This window comes from Nycticebus coucang, chromosome 2 (assembly GCF_027406575.1).
Source record: "Nycticebus coucang isolate mNycCou1 chromosome 2, mNycCou1.pri, whole genome shotgun sequence".
Taxonomy (NCBI): Eukaryota; Metazoa; Chordata; class Mammalia; order Primates; family Lorisidae; genus Nycticebus; species Nycticebus coucang.
Window position 1 is genome coordinate 108,772,706 of NC_069781.1, and position 22,633 is coordinate 108,795,338.

At 37.5% G+C, this 22,633-nt stretch overlaps 1 protein-coding gene across 1 annotated transcript in view; it reads right to left on the minus strand.

Moving 5' to 3' along the window:
- Positions 1-6,080: 6,080 nt before the first annotated feature.
- CDK20 (cyclin dependent kinase 20) overlaps positions 6,081-22,633 on the minus strand; it is a 44,605-nt gene continuing 28,052 nt past the window's right edge. Inside the window, exon 8 of the mRNA XM_053578603.1 lies at positions 6,081-6,502. Coding sequence (XP_053434578.1) covers positions 6,350-6,502 — 153 coding nt within the window. The 3' untranslated portion in view covers positions 6,081-6,349. The remainder of the gene's footprint in view (positions 6,503-22,633) is intronic.

The following is a 22,633-nucleotide window of genomic DNA, read 5'->3' on the forward strand; positions in this document are numbered from 1 at the left end:
AAAGACGGCTGCTGCTCTGAGCCTCAGGGTACTGCTGCTCTGGTGTGGTTCCCTCTTAGCCAACTGTCCTCTCCTCGCACCCCTGCCCCAGAGTCAGCACTGAACAGCTGCAGTTTAGGCACTATCCACACCCCATCAACATATAACCCAGGAATCTGGACTCCAGGCCGCCAGACCTCAGAGTGAGAACAGAGGGGAGTGCTGGGAGCTCAGAGTTGCAGGTAGAGAATATATAGAGTTTTATACAGTTTTATGCCTGGCAGGAGAATGCCGTGAGACCCTAGTAGGGGAGGTAGGTCCAGTTTTTAGAGAGTCTCTCCCGTGGAGTGTAGTGGGAGGACCTTTGAACTCTGCTCGTTTGTTTGTGGGGCACTCCAATCCATTCTCATGGGGAAGGGGACTCCCGTCTGCTTGGTGATGGATTTTGTACCTTTTGTTTGTATCCTTGGGGTCTCAGCTCTCCTCAATGGGGTTAATGTGCGTTCTTCAACCTTCTCTCTTGGTGCAGCTTAAATCCACCAGGTTACTTGCTAAATTTCTGTCCTTTAACTCTCCTTCTGGACGGGAGCCTCTGTGGAAAGCTGGCTTTAGTCCTCCCTGTTGAGTGGCAGCAGCAGCCAGAAATGAAACCCAACCACCATGCCTGCAAGGCCCGAGGTGCGGTGGGACGCAGTGTCATGGTGCCCTAAGCCTGCAACGCAGGTACCTGGGCTCTAACTCTTTGTTTTGTTAATTTTCTGAAATGATTCTTTTGTGTTCGATTTAATTAATCTCTGAATGAATTTTGGTTATTTCTTTTCTTCTGTTGGGTTTTGGATTAGATTGTTCTTCTTTTTCCAGTTCCATAAGATGGTTCATGAGTTTGGTGATGCACTCTCTTTCTATTTTTCAAATGTAAGTATCTAATGCCATAAATTTCCCTCCTAAGACTGCTTTTGCTGTATCACACAGGTTTTAGTAACTTGTGTCTACATTGTTGTTATGTTTGAGGAAAGTAATGATTTCCTCCTTAATCTCTTCTTGAACCCAACTATTATTCAGTATAAGGTTGTTTAATCCCCAAGTCTTTGTGTGGGGATGAACGTTTTTGTTGTAGTTGTTTTCTGTTTTATTGCCTTGTGGTCTTAGAGGATACAAGATATAATTTCTCTTTTAATTTTGCTGAGGTTTGATTTGTGTTCTAGGATGTAGTCCATTTTGGAGTATGTACCTTGGGCTGATGAGATAAATTAGAAAAAATTTAGCTTTGTAATGTTTTGTGCTGTATATGTCTAGTAATCCCATTGTTCTAGGGTCACATTTAAGTTCTTTGTATCATTGTTTAGTTCGTTTACGGGATCTGTCCAGTTCTGTCAGAGGGTTGTTAAAGTCTCCAACTATTATGGTGTTATGGGATATTATATTGCTTAGGCCCATCAATATAATGTTTCATGAATCCAGGAGCATTTAAGTTGGGTGCATAAATATTTAAAATTGAAATGTCTTCCGGTTGTATTGTTCCTTTGACCAGTATAAAGTGTCTATCTTTGTCTTTCTTAACTTTAGTTGCTTTAAATCTGCTCATACCTGAAAATAAGATTGCAACCCCCCTTTCTTCCTAATTTCCATTTGCTTCAAGTACTGTTTTCCATCCTTTGACTCTGAGTCTTCATTTGTCTTTCAAGAGTAGGTGTGACTCCTGGAGACAGCATATGGGTGGCTTGTGCTTTTTTATCCATTCAGCCAGCCTGAATTCATTGGAATTCAGTCCACTGACATTTATTGAGATGGTTGATATGTGTGGTGGAAATCTCTATTCATCTTTTTTGGTGAGAATCCATTGTGTAGTTTTATCCTTTGTACCGTTGTGGAAGCTAAGTTTTGACTTTTAGCTTCTGGGTATTTACTTTGCTGGTGGTCCATTGTAGTGGTCAGTGTTGAGAATAGGTCTAAGTATTTCCTGCAGAGCTGGTCTTGTTGCAAATTCCCCACAAAAGATTTGATTTCTCCATCAAGTTTGAAGTTTAGTTTAGCAGGACACACAATTCTGGGCTGAAATTTTTTTTTTGCAGTTTTTGGCTGGGGCCAGGTTTGAACCCGCTACCTCCAGTATATGGGGCTGGTGCCCTACTCCTTGAGCCACAAACGCTGCCCCTGAAAATTGTTTTTTTTTTTTTTTTTTTAAGAATGTTGAAGGTTGATGACCATGCTCTTCTGTCTTGGAAAGTTTCACTTGAAAAGTCTGCTGTCATCCTATTGGCTTTGCCTCTGTAGGTTAGTTGGCACTTATTCCTGGTTGCTTGCAGAATTTTTTCTTTTTTCTTGACTTTGGACAGGTTCATTACAATGTGTCTTGGAGAGGCACCTCCTTGAGTTGAGATGACCTGGAGTTCAATATCTATCTGAAAAGAGTATGTTGGGCTCTTTAGTAAAACTTGGTAAGTGTTCATTTATGATAGCCTCCATTAGGGCTATCATAGGGCTTCCATTCCTTTGGGACAATCTTCTTTCCTTTCAAGAATCCCTATTATTCATATATTTGAATGCTTCATGAAGTCTCATAGTTCTCAAAGCACCTGTTCTGCTTTTTCTCTCTTCTTTTCCGCCTCTTTAATTACCTGGGTTAATTAGAAAACTTTATCCTCTAGCTCTGAGGTTCTTTCTTCTCCATGGTCTAATCTATTTTTGATACTTTCCACTGCATCTTTACATTCCCTGATTGTCTCCTTCATTTCCTTAAGTTCTGCCATCTATATTCTACATATCTCTTGTCTGAATTTTGTTTCTGTCTTTCCATTTTCTCATCCATTCCTTTCATTGTCTTTATCATCCATATTTTAAATTCTTTATCTGTCAAGTCCATCAATTCTTTATAGGTGGAGTCTTCTGCAGTAGCTTCCTCATGGGCCCTTGGAGGAGTTCCTGTTTTGGTTTTTCAGATTGCCTGAATTTTTCTGTTAGTTCCTCCTCGTGTGGTCTTTTTTCTTATTCACCTCCTTATCCTCCTTTTTTCTTCTCACTGCCTCCTTTGCTTCAAATTCACCTTGTCTTAGACCTTAGGTGTTGAAGTGGCCTCAGTCAGAGAAAAGCCAAACTCTTCCTCATGGCCAAATAAACAGAAGTCCTTGCTCTTGATGACAGTATTTTGCAATATGTCACTGGGACACCAGGTGGCCATGTGGGTTTTTTTAGGGGACAGAGAGCACAGCTAGTAACATCTATGGTTCTTATTCCAAACTTAGTTGCCTTTGATGAGCACCTGATTGTTTCCTCAGCATTTAGACCCTGTGGGGTTGGGATCTTAATGCTCACAAGAATTCTTCAGGGGAAGGTTTCACAGTGCCCCCCGGCTCCAGTTTCAGTGGGATGCAGGAGTCCCTCAGCCTGTCCCAAGAGTGGAATTCTGATCCTGGCTGGCAGAGTTAAGATGCTCATGCTTTAGGCCCCTGCTAAGACCTTCTCACAACCTTCCCACAGTGGCAGCCCCCTGGCCCTTGAGACCTTCTCAGTATGGCTGCCTCACCAGCCATCAAACCTATGACAAATCCACTCCAACCAGCATTCAAATCTGGTTGCTGTATACTTTTTTAGTCCACCCACTCTTCTAAGCTTTCCACTCAATAAGCAGCTTCCCCCAACTATTGAAAACTCTGGAAAGGCTTCCTCCTGTCCCAGACTTCCATGGGGGGGGGGCAACCAATCCCAGCGGTCACAATCACTTGCCTAATTCATCAGCTTTCCACTACTCTGGATCATATGCTGTATCCGGCTTACCACTTCTTCACTATGCTCTCTGAGCTATGACTCTGGGTAAGGTCCCTACATCAAGTATCACTGGGTTCTCCTTTTTCCCCAGTCATTCTAAGAGAGCTCAGCTGAACAATCCTTCTGGTCCACCATCTTGTTCCACACTTGCTTATTTTCTTTCCTTTCTTATCAGCCTAAATATGGATTTTTAAAAGTTTATTATTTTTGAACCGAAAATTTTTAATTCTTTATAGTTGGAAGTCTTTGCTATAGTTTTAAGCCATTAGAATGTGAGAAATACAAATCCTAATATCTTTAAAAATTTTTTTCTAATGGGTTCCTTTTTCAACCTAAGAATTTGTCTAGATTTACAGAACATGTAAAACCCTTTTCTTTTTGTTCCCCTGTTCTATAGAAACTGTGCTGTTTAGGAATAATTCTAATCATTTCTTTCTAGATCCCCATCTGTTATTATTGAATATACAGTTTAAAAATGCCTTGTCTTAAAAAAAAATCTGTTGTGCCTTCAAATTCTTTCTCCAAATATCAGTAAGGAAAGAATTTGAAACACATGCAAAGATCTCATTTTTTGCTTCCTTGAAAGAAATATTCAGTATATTTTCTTTGTTGTTTATCTTAAGGATAAGAATTTGGATTTTATCCCATAATCTTCTGCATGACTTGAGACATTCTGATTTTTGTCCTTATCTCGAGACATTCTGACTTTTGTCCTTATCTCCATTATTTACTCCAGTTACACTGGCTTTCTTTTAATTCCTAAAGCATATTAAACTCCTTGCTGACTCAGGATTTCCTGAAGTGATCTTCTCTCCTCTCACCCCATCTATGAGCTCTTCAACCCAGAAGCTTTTATCATTGCAGCAGTTCAGTGATATCCAAATCATGTGGTTTAGCTGCATGTGGATTTCCCATTACCTTTTTTCTGGTGCTCTTTTGGTTCCTACTCATTTTATAAACCTATTCTTCTATTTTCCTACCACTTTTAGTTTTGTGTCTATTTGCAATAATTATATTTCTGTATAAGTTTATCCATAGGTGATTTTTATTGCTTTCAGGAATTAATCCTGAAAGATTCAGATTTGCCTCTTAAGCCAGCCACAATCTGAATTCATAATATCCCCTGGCATACCCTTCCATTGTTTAGTATTAAATTCTATATTACTATATATGTATTTACTATCATCACCTCCTAACTTATCCTGTGCCCAAGATTAGGGCAGATGGACATGCTACTTGCTGCTCTTGGTCTACAATGCCAGGTGAAATATCCATTGATTTCTGATCAATAAGAGACAGTATAGTTAGTCTTCCTAATGGGCTAACATTCAGCATGTCTGGCTTTGGAGATGTAGCTGCAGAGAGAAGGGACATAATCACTGGTGGGGAAACAAGTGAAAGCAAAGGCTAGACAAAGATAAATGTCATCTTGGAAAAACCTGCCATGCCTGTCCCCAGTCAGCCCATCTGGTATTTAGATTTGAATACACAAATATATCTGTCAGTGCATCCGTGTTTAATCTCAGGAGTGACAACCCTACTTGCACTGAGCTAATAAAGGAGCCCAAGTTGTAGTATTGCTGGGGTCTTGAGTTATTTCTGATGTGAGAGGTTCTCCAGTTCATCAGTAATGACAGAGGATTTTCACCTTTCAAAGGTATTCTGTTTGTGGTGAGGCTATTCAGAGTAGGTTAAAATTCATTATCAAGGACTCAAAAAGTGTGAATGAATTATACACAACCATGGAATTTTAAGTGATATTCAGGGAACTGGTTAGAGATGTAAATTCTACTTCACCAAGTCAGATTGATCAAGTGAGCCCTTCTATCATGGATGTATGAGCATATCATTCCTATGATGATTAATTTTGTTGTATTATTTTATAACATTTCCTCTTGTCACCTTAATGTTTAGGAAGCATGATCATAGCACTTCCCAGGAGATGTGGTTCTCATGTTTGTCTTCAAGGTGAGTGACAGGTAAATTTGCATTATCCCCATGCCAACTGATAAGGAGTTGCTCTGGCACTTGCTTGCCAAGTGACCTCAGGCAAGTTATTTCTCATCTGAGGCTCAATGAAAATATTAAATATGTATCTTAGTTGTAGAATATTGTAATGTCTAGTATGGCACACTGGAATTCCAGACCATACAACTTAGTTTTGCCATTATGGTGCTTTTGGTAAAGAAGGAAACAAATCACAAATTAATCACAAACACACATATAATCACAGTATATGATAGGTTCTATAAAGGAAAAACAGAGTGCTGTGTGAGAGTTTAACAAGAAGAACAAATTATAATAGAGAGTTTCCATGGATAAAATGATCTCAAAAGTCATGATTAGGTTCAGTGTGAAGAATAAGGACAATTTAGGTAGGCACAGTGAGCAAAGAGCAGTGGTCCAAACTGGAGACCAGAAATTGAATGACCTGACAACTCTTTCTAGAAAGAACTTGAAGGTGGTCAGTATGACTAAATCACAGAGAACAAAGGAGGATGCCAGAGAACAAAGATACAGATCCTGAGATACACTTTTACATGTAGTTCTTTCCATGCCCACGTTCCTTTTAGTGGCTTACAGGAAGAGAATAATAGTTCTCCAGTCAGGAGACAAAGACCATGAGATCAGGGTGAAGATGAACAGCAAAAATAACAGATTTCATGACTTTTGGGAGGGCAGTCCAGATCCTTCCATGATCTCCATCCAAACATCCTTCAAATCTGGGTAGTGGTTGGGGTGCCTTGAAAGAACCAACCTTAGGACACAATTCACATCTGTGTCAGGTCTGTTGAAGGATATTTCTATAGAGATGATACCCCATCTATTTTCTCACTGATAATGACCCAAGGTAGAGATTGTACAGTTCAGGCTAGTTGGGTCCCTTTTAGCTGCCATATCTTCTGCTGATTCACACATCAGGAACTATCAGAAGGTGTTCCCTGGTACCTGTTTGCAGTTCCCTTAGTCCCTTCTCCATCTTCCTGCCTTACCTCATTCTTTCTATCTCATTCTTCCCTTCTATGCTGTAGAATTCACTGTTACTCTCTCATTTCCCTTCCTGCACTGCCATTTGAACATAGAAAATGTAGTATTGAGAGAGGTTGCCCAAGCTGCTTTGGCTGACATTCCTCAAGGCTCACTTTTCTTTTTTGCTCACTGAGTGACTGTGTGTTTTCCCATTGATGAAATCTCCACCCAATTCTACTTGCTTTATGCAGTGGTTTAAAACAATACCTTAATGATCTTAGACCCTTCTTATCTGTTCAACATATAAAACATTATTTTAAAATAGATTTCCTTGTTCAAATGGAACTTTGTACATTTGCCGGAAATACTAGAAAGTACTGAGTTGAACCTCTAAGTTCATGCTCTATGGAAGTTTAGAGCCATCCTCGGATTTTTTTTTTTTTTTGTGAATCCTTAATGAGGTTAATGGTCTCATAGTCACCTTCAGTTCTAAATCTCACAGCACGCCTTATCTCTGACCAAGAGTTTTCCTCTCTTTCCCAATTGTCTCCCTGTACTTTTCTGTATTTTTCTATCAAAGAGCACTGGCCTGATGTTTAGCACAGCTGGATTTATGATCCAGCACAAAATCTGGAGGTGCTAGCAATGTAGTCTAACTAACCCAGTTGTAACCTGGGCCCATTCCACATGGACTAGTCTGAAGCTGCGGGAGTTCATAGATCCAAACTTGCCCTGGTCAGTTCAGACCCCTGCCCCTCAAATTGGAACAGAATAGGGCAGAGGTGTAGTTGAACTGGGTTTGGAGTGGGATATGGAGTGCAGAACCCTAGGATTTGGACAGATCTCTTATAGGACAGATCTCTTATAGGAGGGAGGACAAGGGAATTCTGCTGCATAGGCAAAAGTTGCTTCACTGATGAACTGTGGGATCTGAATAATCCTAATTCTATTTAGGAGAGACAGGATAGTGACTATAAAAGTCATGTAGAGTTAGATGATAGAGGAACAGGGTTTCAGTTATACCTGTCAAAGATAAACATAACTGGACTTTAGTTAAGGAGGTGAAAAAAATTTTATTCAGTAACTACTGGCAATAGAAGAAAGAGCTGAGCTCAACCCACTTGTGCAGAAGTGACTTGGTGTTTTAAAGAGCGAATGGCAGAGTGGGGAGGGGGTAAGCTGTGGCTCTGCAGAGTAGGGAAGTGAAAAATTACAAAGGATTGGTCAGGTCAGTGTAAATGTGAAGCCATGTGTGTGAAGTGGCAGTTATCAAAGTTATGAGATGATCCTCCCTCAGAGACTGGAAGACCAGAGGCCTTATCTTTCCTAATAATTACATTTCAAAGGGAACATATCAAGGAATAGATCCTTGAAAGACTCCTGATTTGTAGGAGATGCATATTCACAATTGTAAATATGTATTTTTCTTTTTTTTCCCCTTTTCAGTATCTTCTCTAAGAAAGGGAGGTCATCATCCATGTCAGGTGTTGACTAGAACAGTCAATTCTCTTGGCCACCTTGAACTTTCTCAGGCAGGCATTATAATAGGAGTGCAGGGGTTGTCCTAGGGACATGATCTCAACCTACGAGAAGACTTACCAGAGTTTAGTCATCTCTTTGTGTAGTGGTTTGGGCAGAGTTGTTCTGTCCCAAGAGTTTGGTAGTTCTCCTATCATCAATACTTCTGGTTCGTTTTTTTTGTTTTTTTTTTTTTATTGGAATAGATTAAAGGGGTACAAGTGTTTTTTGTTGCTTGGGTGAATTTTACAATGCTGCAGTTAGGGCTTTTAGTATATCTGTCACCAGACTAGTGTGCATTGAACCTGATATATTGTTTAGCTACCATTTATAAGCGAGAATATATAGTTTGTGTTTCCATTCCTGAGATACATTACTTAGGATGATGGTCTCCAGTTCTATACAAGTTGCTGCAAATGACATTATTTTATTCCTTTTCGTGGCTGAGTGGGACTCCATTGTGTGTGTGTGTATACACACATATATACCCTCTTCCCTTCTCTATAATCTCATAAATTTTTGTTTTGTATTTCTTCTTTTTCTGTGCAAACAAATAGATTCATATATATTTTCCTCTTTCCTGTTCTTTCTTACATGAAACTTTATGAAAAATTTATTTAACTTTTTAGACAAATGACATAATCTTAATTATTTAGCAACTTAATATATACTTAAGAGAATAATCATTTAAAACTAAGCCAAATTATTGAATCAACTTTCTAACTTTCTCTCTCCATAAACCTACTGGTCCTGATTATGAGGACCTAAGAGCACTTGTCATTCAGCCTAAGTAGAAACACAAGATGGCATCCTGAGGGCCATTCTGGTCTGTCAATGCACTCATCTGTATTTCTAAACTAAAAATATTTGCAAACTTAAAATCTTCTGATCAATACATTTAAGGATTTGGGCTAAGTGTTTCTCTGATTCCACTCAGCTGCAAGATTCTGTAAGGCTCTGTTCCCATGGCGCTGTGGTTCTAATATTCCAAACTGCAGGAGCATCATTTTACTGAGACATTTATAGGCAGCCTTATCGTCCTGTGTTGAAGCTCCTCAGGTGAATTTTGAACATGGGTGGCAAGGGCTTCATAAGGAAGGGCAGTTTCAAAATGGGAGATACCTTGTACATGCGGAGGGCCATTGTGAACAACCTTGGAGAGGAGAAAAGGACCAGGTTTCACATTGAGAAACTCCAGAAGTCTTTGAATACCCGGTTCAGGGAGATAGATAAAGAAAAAGCAACTCTGAAGGAGTTTTTGATACAGCTTCACATGACAACTGGCTATTTTCCTCGAATACAACTCTGGTGACCAATGCCATGCTACCATAGGTGAGGAGTTCATTTGAACGGTTCAATACAGAACACATCTGAATCTCATTCTGTTATCACTATGTGAGCCAAGAAAGCAGTACAAGCAGTTACTGGGACAAGCCAAAACAGAAAAAAAGACTATGTAATTGAGGATACAAATGGAATATCTACAAAAGAAGAAGCCACTATCTCCTACAAAAGAGAGAAGGCATTGATTTTTCCAGATGATCCCATTTCTTTAGCACTTGAGGTGGAAATATTCAGTGTATACAGTATTTTCTTGCAAACTTTCCATGAGACAAGAATAAAGCTTAGCAATTTAGAGATCTGATCTCAGCCATGAAATACATATTATATTTGCCTTAATATTGCTCTGATTGATGCCATTTTCAATTTTTTAATACCTGTATTAGCATAAATAAATATAAATTAATATTGATAATGAATAAATACTAAAATTAAAATAAAAGTAATATAATAGTGGGAAAATCATACAATTGTGAGTGTATAAAAGAACTTAATTAAAATATATAGGTTTTGCCATGTGTTGCCTCTGTGTGATCCTGGATATAGAAACTTTTTTATTTTATTTTATTATTTTGAGACAGAGTCTCACTACGTCGCCCTTGGTAGAATGCCATGGCGTCACAGCTCACAGCAACCTCAAATTCTTGGGTTCAAGCGATTCTCTTGCCTCAGCCTCCCAAGTCTCTGGGACTACAAGCACCCACTAAAATGCCTGGCTATTTTTGTTGTTGTTGTTGCAGTTTGTTGTTCAGCAGGCCTGGGCCAGGCTCAAACCCAACAGCCTCTGCATATGTGACCAGCACCCTGCTCAATGAGCTACGGGTGCCGAGCCAATATAGAAACTTTTATTCAAAATGGAGGTAATGGGTGGCACCTGTGGCTCAAGGAGTAGGGCGCCAGTCCCATATGCTGGAGGTGGTGGGTTCAAACTCAGCCCCAGCCAAAAACCAAAAAAAAAAAAAAAAAAAAAAAATGGAGGTAATAATAACAGTCTCAAAGACTGTTTTGAAGATTAAATAGGATAATACATATGCAAGACATATTGCAGCTATTATTAGTAGTATTTTCATTATTATCTTTCTCACTTGATAATAGAGCTCAGGTTCTGTTCCTAGCTCTTCTACAAAAATCCCAGGATCTCTAGGCAAAACTATTTCCATTCATGGGCATTAGTATTTTCTGACGCTATAATGTAAGAACTGGTTATACTTTAAAATGTGTTTGCAGCATCCTAGAGAAAAGATCTAACAATCTGAATGTATACTAAGGTAACTTTTGGGGCTTGGATATATATTTCTATTTAACCATGACATATCTACCACCCTCATGTTTAACAATTTAAAGATACTTATGATGCAAGTATATTATATTCTTATTAGCCTCTCATTACACATGTACACAGACACTCAGAGAGCAAATACGACTCACGTTTTTCTTTTTAATTTCAGGTTAATGTGAGGGTACAAACAACCAGGTCACAATATTTGAATTTGTTAGGTAGAATCCATCTTGTAGTTGTGTTCCACACCCAAAAGGTGTGCTATAATACCCTTACATTGGGCCCATTAAGTGGGAGCACATCAATCCCCTCCTTCTTCCCCTCTCCTCCCTCCCTCATTCCCACTCTTCCCAACTTGAATTGAGTTTATTTCTTATGTGGGTGTGTATTAGGTCATCTACTGGCTTCATATTAGTATTGAATACATTGGATATTTGCTTGTCAATTCTTGTGATACTTTACTAAGAAGAATGTGCTTCATTCCATCCAACTAAATACAAAAGATGTAAAGTCTCCATCCTTTTTATTGTTGAATAGTATACACAGTTTATTAATCCATTCCTGAGTTCATGGGCATTTAGATTTCCACATCATAGTGACTGTAAATTGAGCTGCAATAAACAATATAGTGCAAATGTCTTTATCATAAAATGATTTTTTTTCTTCACAGATGCCTAGTAGTGAGATGGTATGGTCAAATGGGAGGCCTAATATGAGTTTTTTGAAGATTCTCCATACTTCTTTCCAAAGAGGCCTTATGACTTTGCAGTCCCACCAACAATATAAAACTGATCCCCTCTCTCCACACCCATGCCATGATCTGCATAGAGGGATAGAGTAGCCCGATATGAACTCTTCCCTGTCCCCACTCCTAGAACAAAAGTCCACAGAGGGCCTAGCTAGCCCTGCCCCCAAAGGCTTGCCTGGAAGGACCCTAGCCCACCAGAATCCTCCAACACACAGTGGAATCTAACCACCCCCTATAATCCTATATAAAAAGAGGCCTCCAGCTGCCCTTGTTACATATGCTGTCTTTGGCTCTGCCTAGCCAGGTCTCTGTCCCTTTCATTAAACCTGGCCTGAACCTCTCCACTCTCTGGCTTCATCTCTGAGTAGACCCTGAACCGCCTTTCAAGTACTACAAACTAGGCTGCTTAAACAATCAAAATTTATTTTCTCATAGTTTGGAGGCTGAAGATCAAAGTGTCCGCAAGTTTTGTGTGTCCTGAAGCTTTCTCCTTGGCTTGCAGACATCTGTCTTCTCCCTTTGTCCTCACATGGTCTTTCCTTTGTGTGTGTCTTTATACTAATCTTCTCTTCTTATTAGGACACTGATCAGATTGAATTAGGGCCCACCCTAAGAACTTCATTTAAGCATAACTATTTTCTTACAGATTTAATTTTCAACTGTAGTCACATTTTGAGGTTCTCGGGGTTAAGGCTTCAAGATATAAATTTTAAGGGACACAATTCAACTCATAACTGGGAGTCTCTGGGTCAGAGTGTTCTGAAAAGCAGCCACAGTTTGAGTTCTGTGCCCTCAGGGTTTGTTTTATCTATGGCTAGCAGACTCTATGTTCGGTTTCAGGGGATATGCAAAGCAGACAGGCTCCCACTGGCTAAAAACAGTGTTTATTAGGATTATATTTAATACAGTGGGTATATGAAAATCTGAGTTTGATGCCAGCAGGCTTTGAGCTAGTAGTTTCAGCCTGCTGAAAAAAAGTAAACAACATATGGGTCCATATACAGAGGCCATTTTTTGGCTCATTTATATAATAACCCATCTCCTGGCTCAATATTGTTTTATAATCTAAGTTGTATATTATTTCTCAATGCCTAAATCTATAGCCAATGTTTAAGCGTTATAAAGACTAGAATTCTACAAGTGCACAAACTAGAACTTCAAAGCCTGTTTGCAGCCAGTCGGTTCACTTAGTGGGGGAAAGAAGAATGGATGAGAAAAGGAGAAGCTTTTGATTTGTTTAGTCTGATTAGTTAATAGAGTGACATTATGGCCCCTTTGATATATTTTGTTGGCTATTGGCAAAACTTGGTGAGTATTATACCCACGTGCAGAAATATGTGTCAGCATGTGCACAAATATGCTGGGAGTGCACAGAACTCCCTCTGCCCCCAGTAGCCAATTAGTGAAGTAGGGCTATGCAGTTATCTGATACCATGGTCCCTAATGTACACTGAGATTGCACCAAGAGTTTTAGTCCTTTGGGGGCCATTTGTTTATTTTGTGTGGATAATTCTTTGGACATGGCTATCTGTGTTTCTTTTAATTGTTGTGTGACATGCCAAATAGTGCTGCCATACCAGTTAAATCATCCTAGAGTTTTGATTAATAGTATCAGGAGGACTATTGGGAAAATTCTTTATGGAATTGGAAAGATATAGTTAGTATGGTTTGTGAGGGCAGGTATTTGGGGGAGGGTACACTGCTGAGTACAATTTTGCTAGAATTTTAAGCCAAATCCAAGTGCAGCAAATGTTGTATAGGGAAGCTTTTGATAGGGAAGCCCTTTGATTCTTTCAGGCCCACTCGGCTCCCCCTGCTGCCTGCATTGTGCTCCTATGAAGGTAAGTTTGTGTGACTTAATGCAATTCCAAATGGTGTGAATAGGAGTATACAATGCTATAGTCAAACAAGTTTGTGAGTTATCGACCTCTCATTCAGCACCTGAATCAACTCAGTTGGTATGGGCTCATCCTACAACTTGCCATGTATTTGTGTGAGATACTCCTCAGACAAATTTGTTGGATGTCAGGGTTGTTGGAAGTTGATGGTTAGGGAAAAAGGCTCATCTTAACAAGAAAATTTATGGGACATTATGGCCGAGGAGCAGTATTATGCTATGTGTATTAAACTCAGGTTGTCAGAATCAATCCCAGCATGCAGTTGGCATGCAATTGTGGCTACGTATTGCTGTGGTGAAGGCTGTATACAGATTTGGTTTGGTGGAAAATGGTGTGTGGTCCTTCCTGCTCAGACTGGTGTGCATTGGTGATTAAATTTCCTGCTAATTACCAGTAGGGAAGTAACACTGGTATGCTTCCACAGGTGTGGGATAGGTTTTTCAGGTGCTGTTGGCAATTTATAAAAAAAATTAATTTAGCTTTGTACCAAATTGCATCTTGAACTGTGGTGGCATTTACACATGGGCTCCTCATGGATGCGCCAAGTTATTTAAAAAAAAAAAAAAATCAACTGTATTATGCATCTGGCCTATATCTATCCTTGTTTGTTGCAAGGTAATATGGCTATGTGTCATTAAGAGACCACCTGCTTTATCACCTCTATTGTAGGAGAAACTTTTCTAAGCAGTTTGTACAGCATTAGTAGCTTCAGGGGTGGCCCCTTGGGAGATGGTGCTGTGACTGCAACACCAATAAATTTCCTGCCATGTTAGCTTTACTACAGTCTTTCCATTATTGTTTCTTCCTTCTTAAGGTGGGATATGTATGTTTTTTAAGAAGCCTCCAGGAGAGTAAGACTGAGTAGCACTTTCCTTTACTTTATTAAAAGTAGCAGTGGTGGGAACCATGAAGAAACAAAACAATACTGAAGAACAAGAACAGATTTTGAGGACTAACACTTTCTAATTTAAATGTGTTACAAAGTGGGCTGGGTGGGACTCATGCCTATAATCCTGGCACCTTAGGAGGCAAAGGCAGTAGGATCCCTTGGGACTGGGAGTTCAAGACCAGCCTGGGCAACATAACAAACTCTCTTCTCTATAAAAGATAAAAAATTAAAAATTGGCCAGGTGTGGTGGGATTTGCTTTTGGTCCTCATTGCTTGAGATGCTGAGGCAGGAAGATTGCTTGGGCTTGGGAATTTGAGGTTACAGTGAACTATGACTGAGCCATTGCACTCCAGCCTTGGCAACAGAGGAAGGCCCTGTCTATAAAAAGAAAAAAAAATGACAAAAAATCTTTTTAAAAATTTACTATGAAGCTATAGTTATTTTTGAAAGTATGTTACTAGCATAAACGAGGCATATAGACCAATGGAATTGAACTGATATTTCATAAATAAACCCATACATCTAAGGCCAATTTATTTTTGACAGTGGTGCTTAGCCATAAAAAGGGTAGAATTAATCTCTTCCACAAATAATGCTGGTCAACTGGGTATTCACACATTAGTGCTGAGGAGGCTGTGCAGAAATTGGAACCCTTACACGTTGCTGTTTGGGAATGTAAAATGGTTCAGCCACTTTGAAAACAGCTGCCAGTTCCTTAAGAAAGTCAAACAGAATTTTCTAGGTAAATTCCATGTTACCCAGAAATCCATTCCTATATATATATATCCAAAATAATTGAAAGCAGAAGTTCAAATGAAACTTGTACACAAATGTTTATAGCAGATCGTTTATAATAGTCAAAAGGTGGAAATGTCCATCAATATACAAATAGATAAAGTGAATGAACCTTAAAAACATTGTGTGTGGTGGTGCCTGTGGCTCAGTGAGTAGGGCGGCGGCCCCATATGCCGAGGGTGGCAGGTTCAAACCCAGCCCCGGCCAAACTGCAACAACAAAAAAAATAAAATAGCCGGGCATTGTGGCAGGCGCCTGTAGTCCCAGCTGCTCAGGAGGCTGAGGCAAGAGAATCGCATAAGCCCAAGAGTTAGAGGTTGCTGTGAGCCGTGTGACATCATGGCACTCTACCCCAGGGCAGTACAGTGAGACTCTGTCTCTACAAAAAAAAAAAAAAAAAAATTGTGTGAAGAAGCCAGATACAAATGATCAAATATGATTTAGAAAGGAGGAAGTAAAACTATCTCTATTTTCAAGTGACATAATGTTGTTAAAAAAAAAAAAAAAAAAAGCTGGGCGGCGCCTGTGGCTCAAGGAGTAGGGTGCCGGTCCCATATGCCGGAGGTGGTGGGTTCAAACCCAGCCCTGGCCAAAAACCACAAAAAAAAAAAAAGCTATTAGAACTAATGAATTTGGTAAGGTAAGCACAAGATCAGTAAGTAAAAAATCTATTAAATCTGGCTCGGTGCCCGTAGCACAGTGGTTATGGTACTAGCCACATACATGGAGGCTGGCAGGTTTGAACCTGGCCCAGGGCCAACTAAACAACAATGACAACTGCAACAAAAAAATAGCCAAGTGTTGTGATGGGTGCCTGTAGTCCCAGCTACTCAGGAGGCTGAGGCAAGAGAATCACTTAAGCCCAAGAGTTTGAGGTTGCTGTGAGCTGTGTCTACACAGGGTGACATAGTGAGACTCTGTCTCAAAAAAAAAAAAAAAAAAAAAAACCTATAGAATCACAATGAATAATCCAAGGATGAAGCTAAGAAAACAATGCCACTTACAGTAGTATCAAAAAGAATAAGATATTTAGGGAAAATTATTTAAAGAAAACACAATACTTCTTGTGGAGAAAAGAGTTAATCTAGTAGGCCTGAGGCTGCTATCCTTATAAAACCTACTTACAAGGCTGGCCCTTGGCTGTCTTCTGGAAACTTGGATTTTGGATTGTTCTCACCATTCTTTTATTATTAAGAATGACTCACCATGCCTAGACTGTTTGTACAAATAATGTAGTTTATGCTGAACTCATGTTTCTTTTGGAAGTCTTGAATTTTGCTACCTGCTAGTAGGGGGTAACTATGTGACAAGCCCCCAGTAAAAATCCAGGGCTCTGAGCTTCTTATGAGCTTCCCTGGTAAAATTTCACATGTGTTATCACACTTCGTTGTTAGAGTATGTCATGTATGACTCCATTGGAGGGGACTTTTGGAAGTTTGTGCCTGCTTTCCTCTAGATTTTACCCCAAGAACCTTTTCCTTTTGCTGATTTTACAAAAATCAGAGTACAACTATATCCTCAGTCTTCTGAGTTATCCTGGCAAATCATTGAGGCTGGCTGCGGGCTTAGTGACAACTAATCTATTTGTTTAGGGAAAAAAAAATCTTGTTGAAATTTTAAAAGCATTAAATAAGTGGAAGTATAGCTTATGCTATAGTATAGTATACATCAATACTATAGTATTGATGAGGTAGCAAAACTCTTAAAATGATCTACAGACTAAACGCAACCCCTATCTAATTTCCAGCTACCTTTTTTGCATAAATTGAAAAAGTGTTCATAAAATCCTTGTGTAAATGCAAGAGACTCAAAAGAGTCAAAACAACTTGAAAAAAAAAATGTTGGAGGATACACACTGCCACATTTCAAAACATACTACAAAACTACAGTAATCGAGGCTGTGTGTTGCTCATAGAAGGAAAGGCAGAGATAAATGGGATAGAATTGAGAGTCCAGAAATAAACCCATACATTTATGGTTAATTGAATTTTTTTTTTTTTTAGACAGAGTCTCACTTTATCACCCTCGGGAGAGTGCCATGGTGTCATAGCTCACAGCAACCTCAAACTCTTGGGCTTAAGTGATTCTCTTGCCTCAGCCTCTCGAGTAGCTGGGACTACAGGCACCCACCACAATACCTGGTTATTTTTAGAGACAGAGTCTAACTCTTGCTCAGGCTGGTTTCCACCTGCCTCAAGCTCCCAGAGTGCTAGGATTACAGGCGTGAGCCACTGTGCTCGGCACTATGGTTAATTGATTTTTATAAGAATGCCAAGAAAATTCCATGGAAAAAGAATATTCTTTTCTACAAATAGTACTGAAATAATTTGATACCCACCTGCAAAAGAATGAACTTGCTCACACCACACTCAAAATTAACTTGAAATAGATCATAGACATAAATATAAGAAGTAAAACAATAAAACTCTGGAAAAGTTATATAGGTGTAAATCTTTGTGACCTTAAATTGTCTACAAAATTAAGAGCTTTGGGGTCTTAAAAGACACTATCAAGAAAGCAAAAAGGAAATGCATACAATTGGAGAAAATCTTTTGCAAATCATGTATCTGATAAGGGTTTTGTATTGTTATATATAAAGAACTCTTACAAAATAAAATAAATAGACAACCCAGTTTTAAAAAGAGCTAAAGCTATGAATAAACGCTTCTCCAAAGAAGATGTACAAATGGAGCCAAGTGCAGTGGCTCATGCCTATAATCCCAACTCAGAAGGCTGAGACAAGAGGATCATTTGAAGCCAGGAGTTCAAGACCAGCCTAGGCAACATAGTGAGACTCCATCTCTAAAACAGAATTATCCAGACATGGCGGCACATACCTGTAGTTCCAGCTACTTAGGAGGCTGAGACAAGAGGATCATTTGAGGCCAGGAGTATGAAGCTTCAGTAAGCCATGGTCATGCCTTTGGACTCCAGTCTAGGTAACAGAGTAATCTCTGTTATCTCAGACATCTCTAAAAACAGTAATGATAATAATATGTACAAATTTCTAATAATCATATGGAGAGATATGCAAAATCGGCCATCAGGGAAATGCAAATAAAAAACACAGTGAGATATTATCTCGCACCCACTAGGACAGATACACTAAAAAGGCAGACAATAGCAAATGTTGGTAAGAATATGAAGAAAATGAAACCCTCTAACATTTTAGTGGGGATGTAAAATGGTGCAGCCACCAAGGAAAACAAAGTTACCTTATGACCCAGAAATTCCACTCTTAGATTTACACCTAAGAGAATTTAAAACATTTGTTCATGCAGAAACTTGTATGCCAATGTTCACAGTAGCACTATCCAGTAGCAAAAAGGCGAAACAATCTAAATGTCCATCAACACATGAATGGATAAATAAATTCTGATATATACATACAATGAAATATTATTCCAAAAAAGGAATAAAGTACTGAATAATGTTATAATATGGATGAACCCCAAAACATTATCCTAAGAAGCCAGATACAAAAGATTATATATTGTATGATTCCATTCATATAAAATATCCAAAATGCGTAAGTCCATATAGACAGAAAACAGATTGTCAGGGGCTGTAGAATGGGATTGGCATGGGGAAGAAATAACTACTCAATGGATGTGGATTTTTCTTTTGGGGTAATAAAAATTTCTTGAAACTAAATAAAGGTAGTGTTTGTACAACATTTTGAATACACTAAATGCCCCTAAATTGTTTCCTTTAAAATGGTTCATTATATGTGAATTTTATGTAATATTATATGGATTTCACCTCTATTTTCCAAAGTAAAATGAAAAAATCATAATGTATCATAAAAATGAATAAATAGCCCCAAGATTTAAAGAAAAGATTCATGTTTGAAGAACTTAAAATTGAATACTTTATCAAAACCTGTAAAAAGGTGATCAACATTTCATATTATAAGGAATATTAGCAACAAAAGGGTAATATTAGTCACAACGGGTAAATTGAAGGAATACAGTATATAAAAACTCCTGCAATTGATTCTTATCAAAACATGGAAATTTGCAATCTCAGATCCCTAGCTCTAAAGATTCAGTGCAACATTCACAATTATTACAATAGGAAAGATAATGTTTTAACTTCAAATACTTTTAAAATTGAGGTTCAGTAATAGGGAAAAACAAATATATTACTTGACTAATTGGTTCTTCACCTTGAAAAATTTTTTCTCAAGTTCAACAAGAAAAGGAGCTATATGATTCTCATCACTTTCCTCTTTAGTATTTTAATCACCCTTCAAAAGTGATTCTCATCACTTTCCTCTTTAGTATTTTAATCATCTGGTCATGATACAGAAAACTGAGGAAAGAAAAAGGAAAGGTGTTTTCACAGAAAACATCCTGTGCAATTTCACATATTTATGTGGGATGAATAAATTTTTATGTAACAGGAAGAAAAGTGGCTTCCCATGTCTATATAAAATTATAAAAACAAACTATGCACAGCCCAACCTAATAATGAATGTGAATTTCTAAAGAATTTGTAAATAGTAATAACATCAAGACATTGAGCATATTTCTAAATATTATGACAAAGGCTATGTACATTTTGATTTAGGATAATTATTAATAAGTATTACACAAATATACCAAAATGAGAAAGATCAAGTAATGATCTTTATAGCACATTTCTATCCTATATTCTATCCTGTGCTTAGCACCTTCAGAGGTAAAAATTATTAAATATCATCAAAAATATAAAATAAGTTAAAATATAAACTAGAGCACTCTTTCAAATAATCAATATTTAAAGCATGTATAAACTATTCATTTTTGATCAGCAAAACTCAAAATTTCTTTACTGAAGCTACCAATGAAGGGACACCTGGAGTTTTTCTGTTTTGGGTGATATAAGTATGTGATAGATATTCAAATCCCACCAACTGTTGACAGTGCAGCATAATTTCCTGACACCATAGGATAGAAAATGCCCTTTGAACTTAGTTCCTTAAATTAATGGGCATAAAAAAAGTACCATTTACGAACTCTTATGGTTATTTCCAGTATAAGGAAAGATCTCAAATCAGTCACCCAACTTTACATATTAAGGTGATAGAAGAAGAAGAATAAAACTAGCAGAGGAAAGGAAAAAATTAAGATTACCACAACAAATAGAAGTGAGGTGATGGATGTGTTGATTCAATGTGAGCATTTCACATTGTATATCAAATCAGTAGACTGTACCCCATAAATTCATCAATGTACTGAGTTGATTTAATAAAGAAAAAAAACTATGTTGAAATTAAAAAAAAAAAGATTACAGGAGAGATGAATGAAATAGAGAATAGAAAAACAATAGAGAAAATAAACCCAAATTTTTTTCAAAAGGAGCAACAAAATTGGTAAACCTTTAGCTAGAGTGACCAAGAAAAAGAGAAAATTCAAATTACTAAAATCAGAAATGAAAGTGAAGAAATTACTACAGAACTTAGCACTAAAGAGAGCACTGAATTGTACACTTGAAGATGATTTACAATAATAAATTTTATATTAGGAGAATTACACTTCAGTGAAAAGAAGCTTGTGTTTGTGTGGATTCATACTTGGACTCTGATCTTTTTTGAGTCTCTATTTTCACCAGTACACCACTGTATTGAAAACTGGGGTTCTATAGTAAGACTTAAAATAAAATACTGTACTCTACATGTTCTTCCTTTTAAAAATTATTTTGGCTATTTTGGTTCCTAGATATTTCTGTATAAACTTTAAAATCAACTTGTCATATACAATAAATCATAATAGAGTTTTGATTGTAATTGTGTTGAATTTATAGGTAATTTTAGAAAGAATTGACATTATAACTATGTTGCCTACCAATTCATAAGCATGGTAAATCTCATCATTTATTTACTGAGACATCCAACCCCTTGATTTCTTTCTTTAGCTTTTTGTAGTTTTAAGCATATAGCTCCTTCACACGTTTGATTTATACCCAGTTATTTCCTTTTTTTAAAAAAAAAGCTGTTGCAAATAGTATTGAAAAAACATTTGTTTTCTATTTTCTTTAATATAAAATATAATTTGTCTGTTGACCTTGTATTTTGTAACTTGGTTATTCTCATTAATTCCAGTTACTTTTTTTTTTATAGATTCCAAGGATTTCTCTGTAAATAATCATGTCATTCTTTCGATCTCTGTGCTTTTTCCCTTCTTTTATTGGACTGACTAGGACTTCCAGTTATGATACTGAATAGGAATGATAAAAATAGATATCTTTTCTTTTTCTTTGATCATCAGTAAAATATGTTAGCTTTTGGATTTTATACATACCCTTTATCAGGTTAAGGAAGTCCCCTTATATTTCTGGTTTGCTGAGAGTTTTTGTGATGAATGGATGTTAAACTTTTCAAATTCCTTTTTTGTATCAATTAATATAATCATGTGGTTTTTAGTTTTAGTCCAGGATTCAGCAAACTATCACTTGCCCATTGAACATTCCTGAATAGCCCACAAACTAAAAAAAGTGATTTTTACATTTTTAGGGGTTGTAAAAGAATACGCTATAGAAACTGCATATTGCCCACAAAGCCTAAAATATTTATAGTCTGACTTCTTTATTTAAAAACCAGCCCAATCATCTTTTACTTTGTTTTTTATTTATACAAATTTATGGATTACAGGTGAAATTTTATTATATGTATATATGTGTAATGATCAAGTCAGATTATTTAGGGTGTCCATCACCTGAGTGCAAGGCACTTATATTTAACTGTAGTCACCCTCCTCTGCTATCAAGCACTGAATTCATTCCAACTGTATGTTTGTATCCTTTAACCCACTTGTCTTCATCCTTCCTCTTCCACTCTCCACCCTTATTAGTCTTTAATATCTATCTTTCCACTCTCCACTTCTATGTGATCAAATTTTTTAGCTCTCACATATAAATGAGAACTTGCATTATTTGTCTTTTTGTGCCTGGCTTAATTCACTGAAGATAATGACCTCCAGATCCATCTGTGTTGCCAAAAATGACATGATTTCATTCTTTTTATGGCTAAATAGTATTCCACTGTGTATATATACCACATTTCCTTCATCCATTTATCCATTGATTCTGTATCTTTCCTATTGTGAATAGCACTTCAATAAGCATGCAAGTGCAGTTATCCATTTGATATATGGATTTATTTTCCTTTGAGTAGATATTAGTACTGGGATTATTGGACTGAATAGTAGTTCTGTTTTTAGTTGTTTTTCTTTTATTTTTTTTATTAAATCATAGCTGTATACATTAATGCAATCATGGGGTACAATGTGCTGGTTTTATATACAATTTGAAATGTTTTCATCAAGCTGGTTAACATAGCCTTCATGGCATTTTCTTAGTTATTAGTTTTTTGAGAAAGCTCCTACTCTCTTTTCCATTGTGGCTTTACTAGTTTGCATTCCCATCATCATATAAGAGTTCCCCTTTCTTCACATCCTTACCAACATTA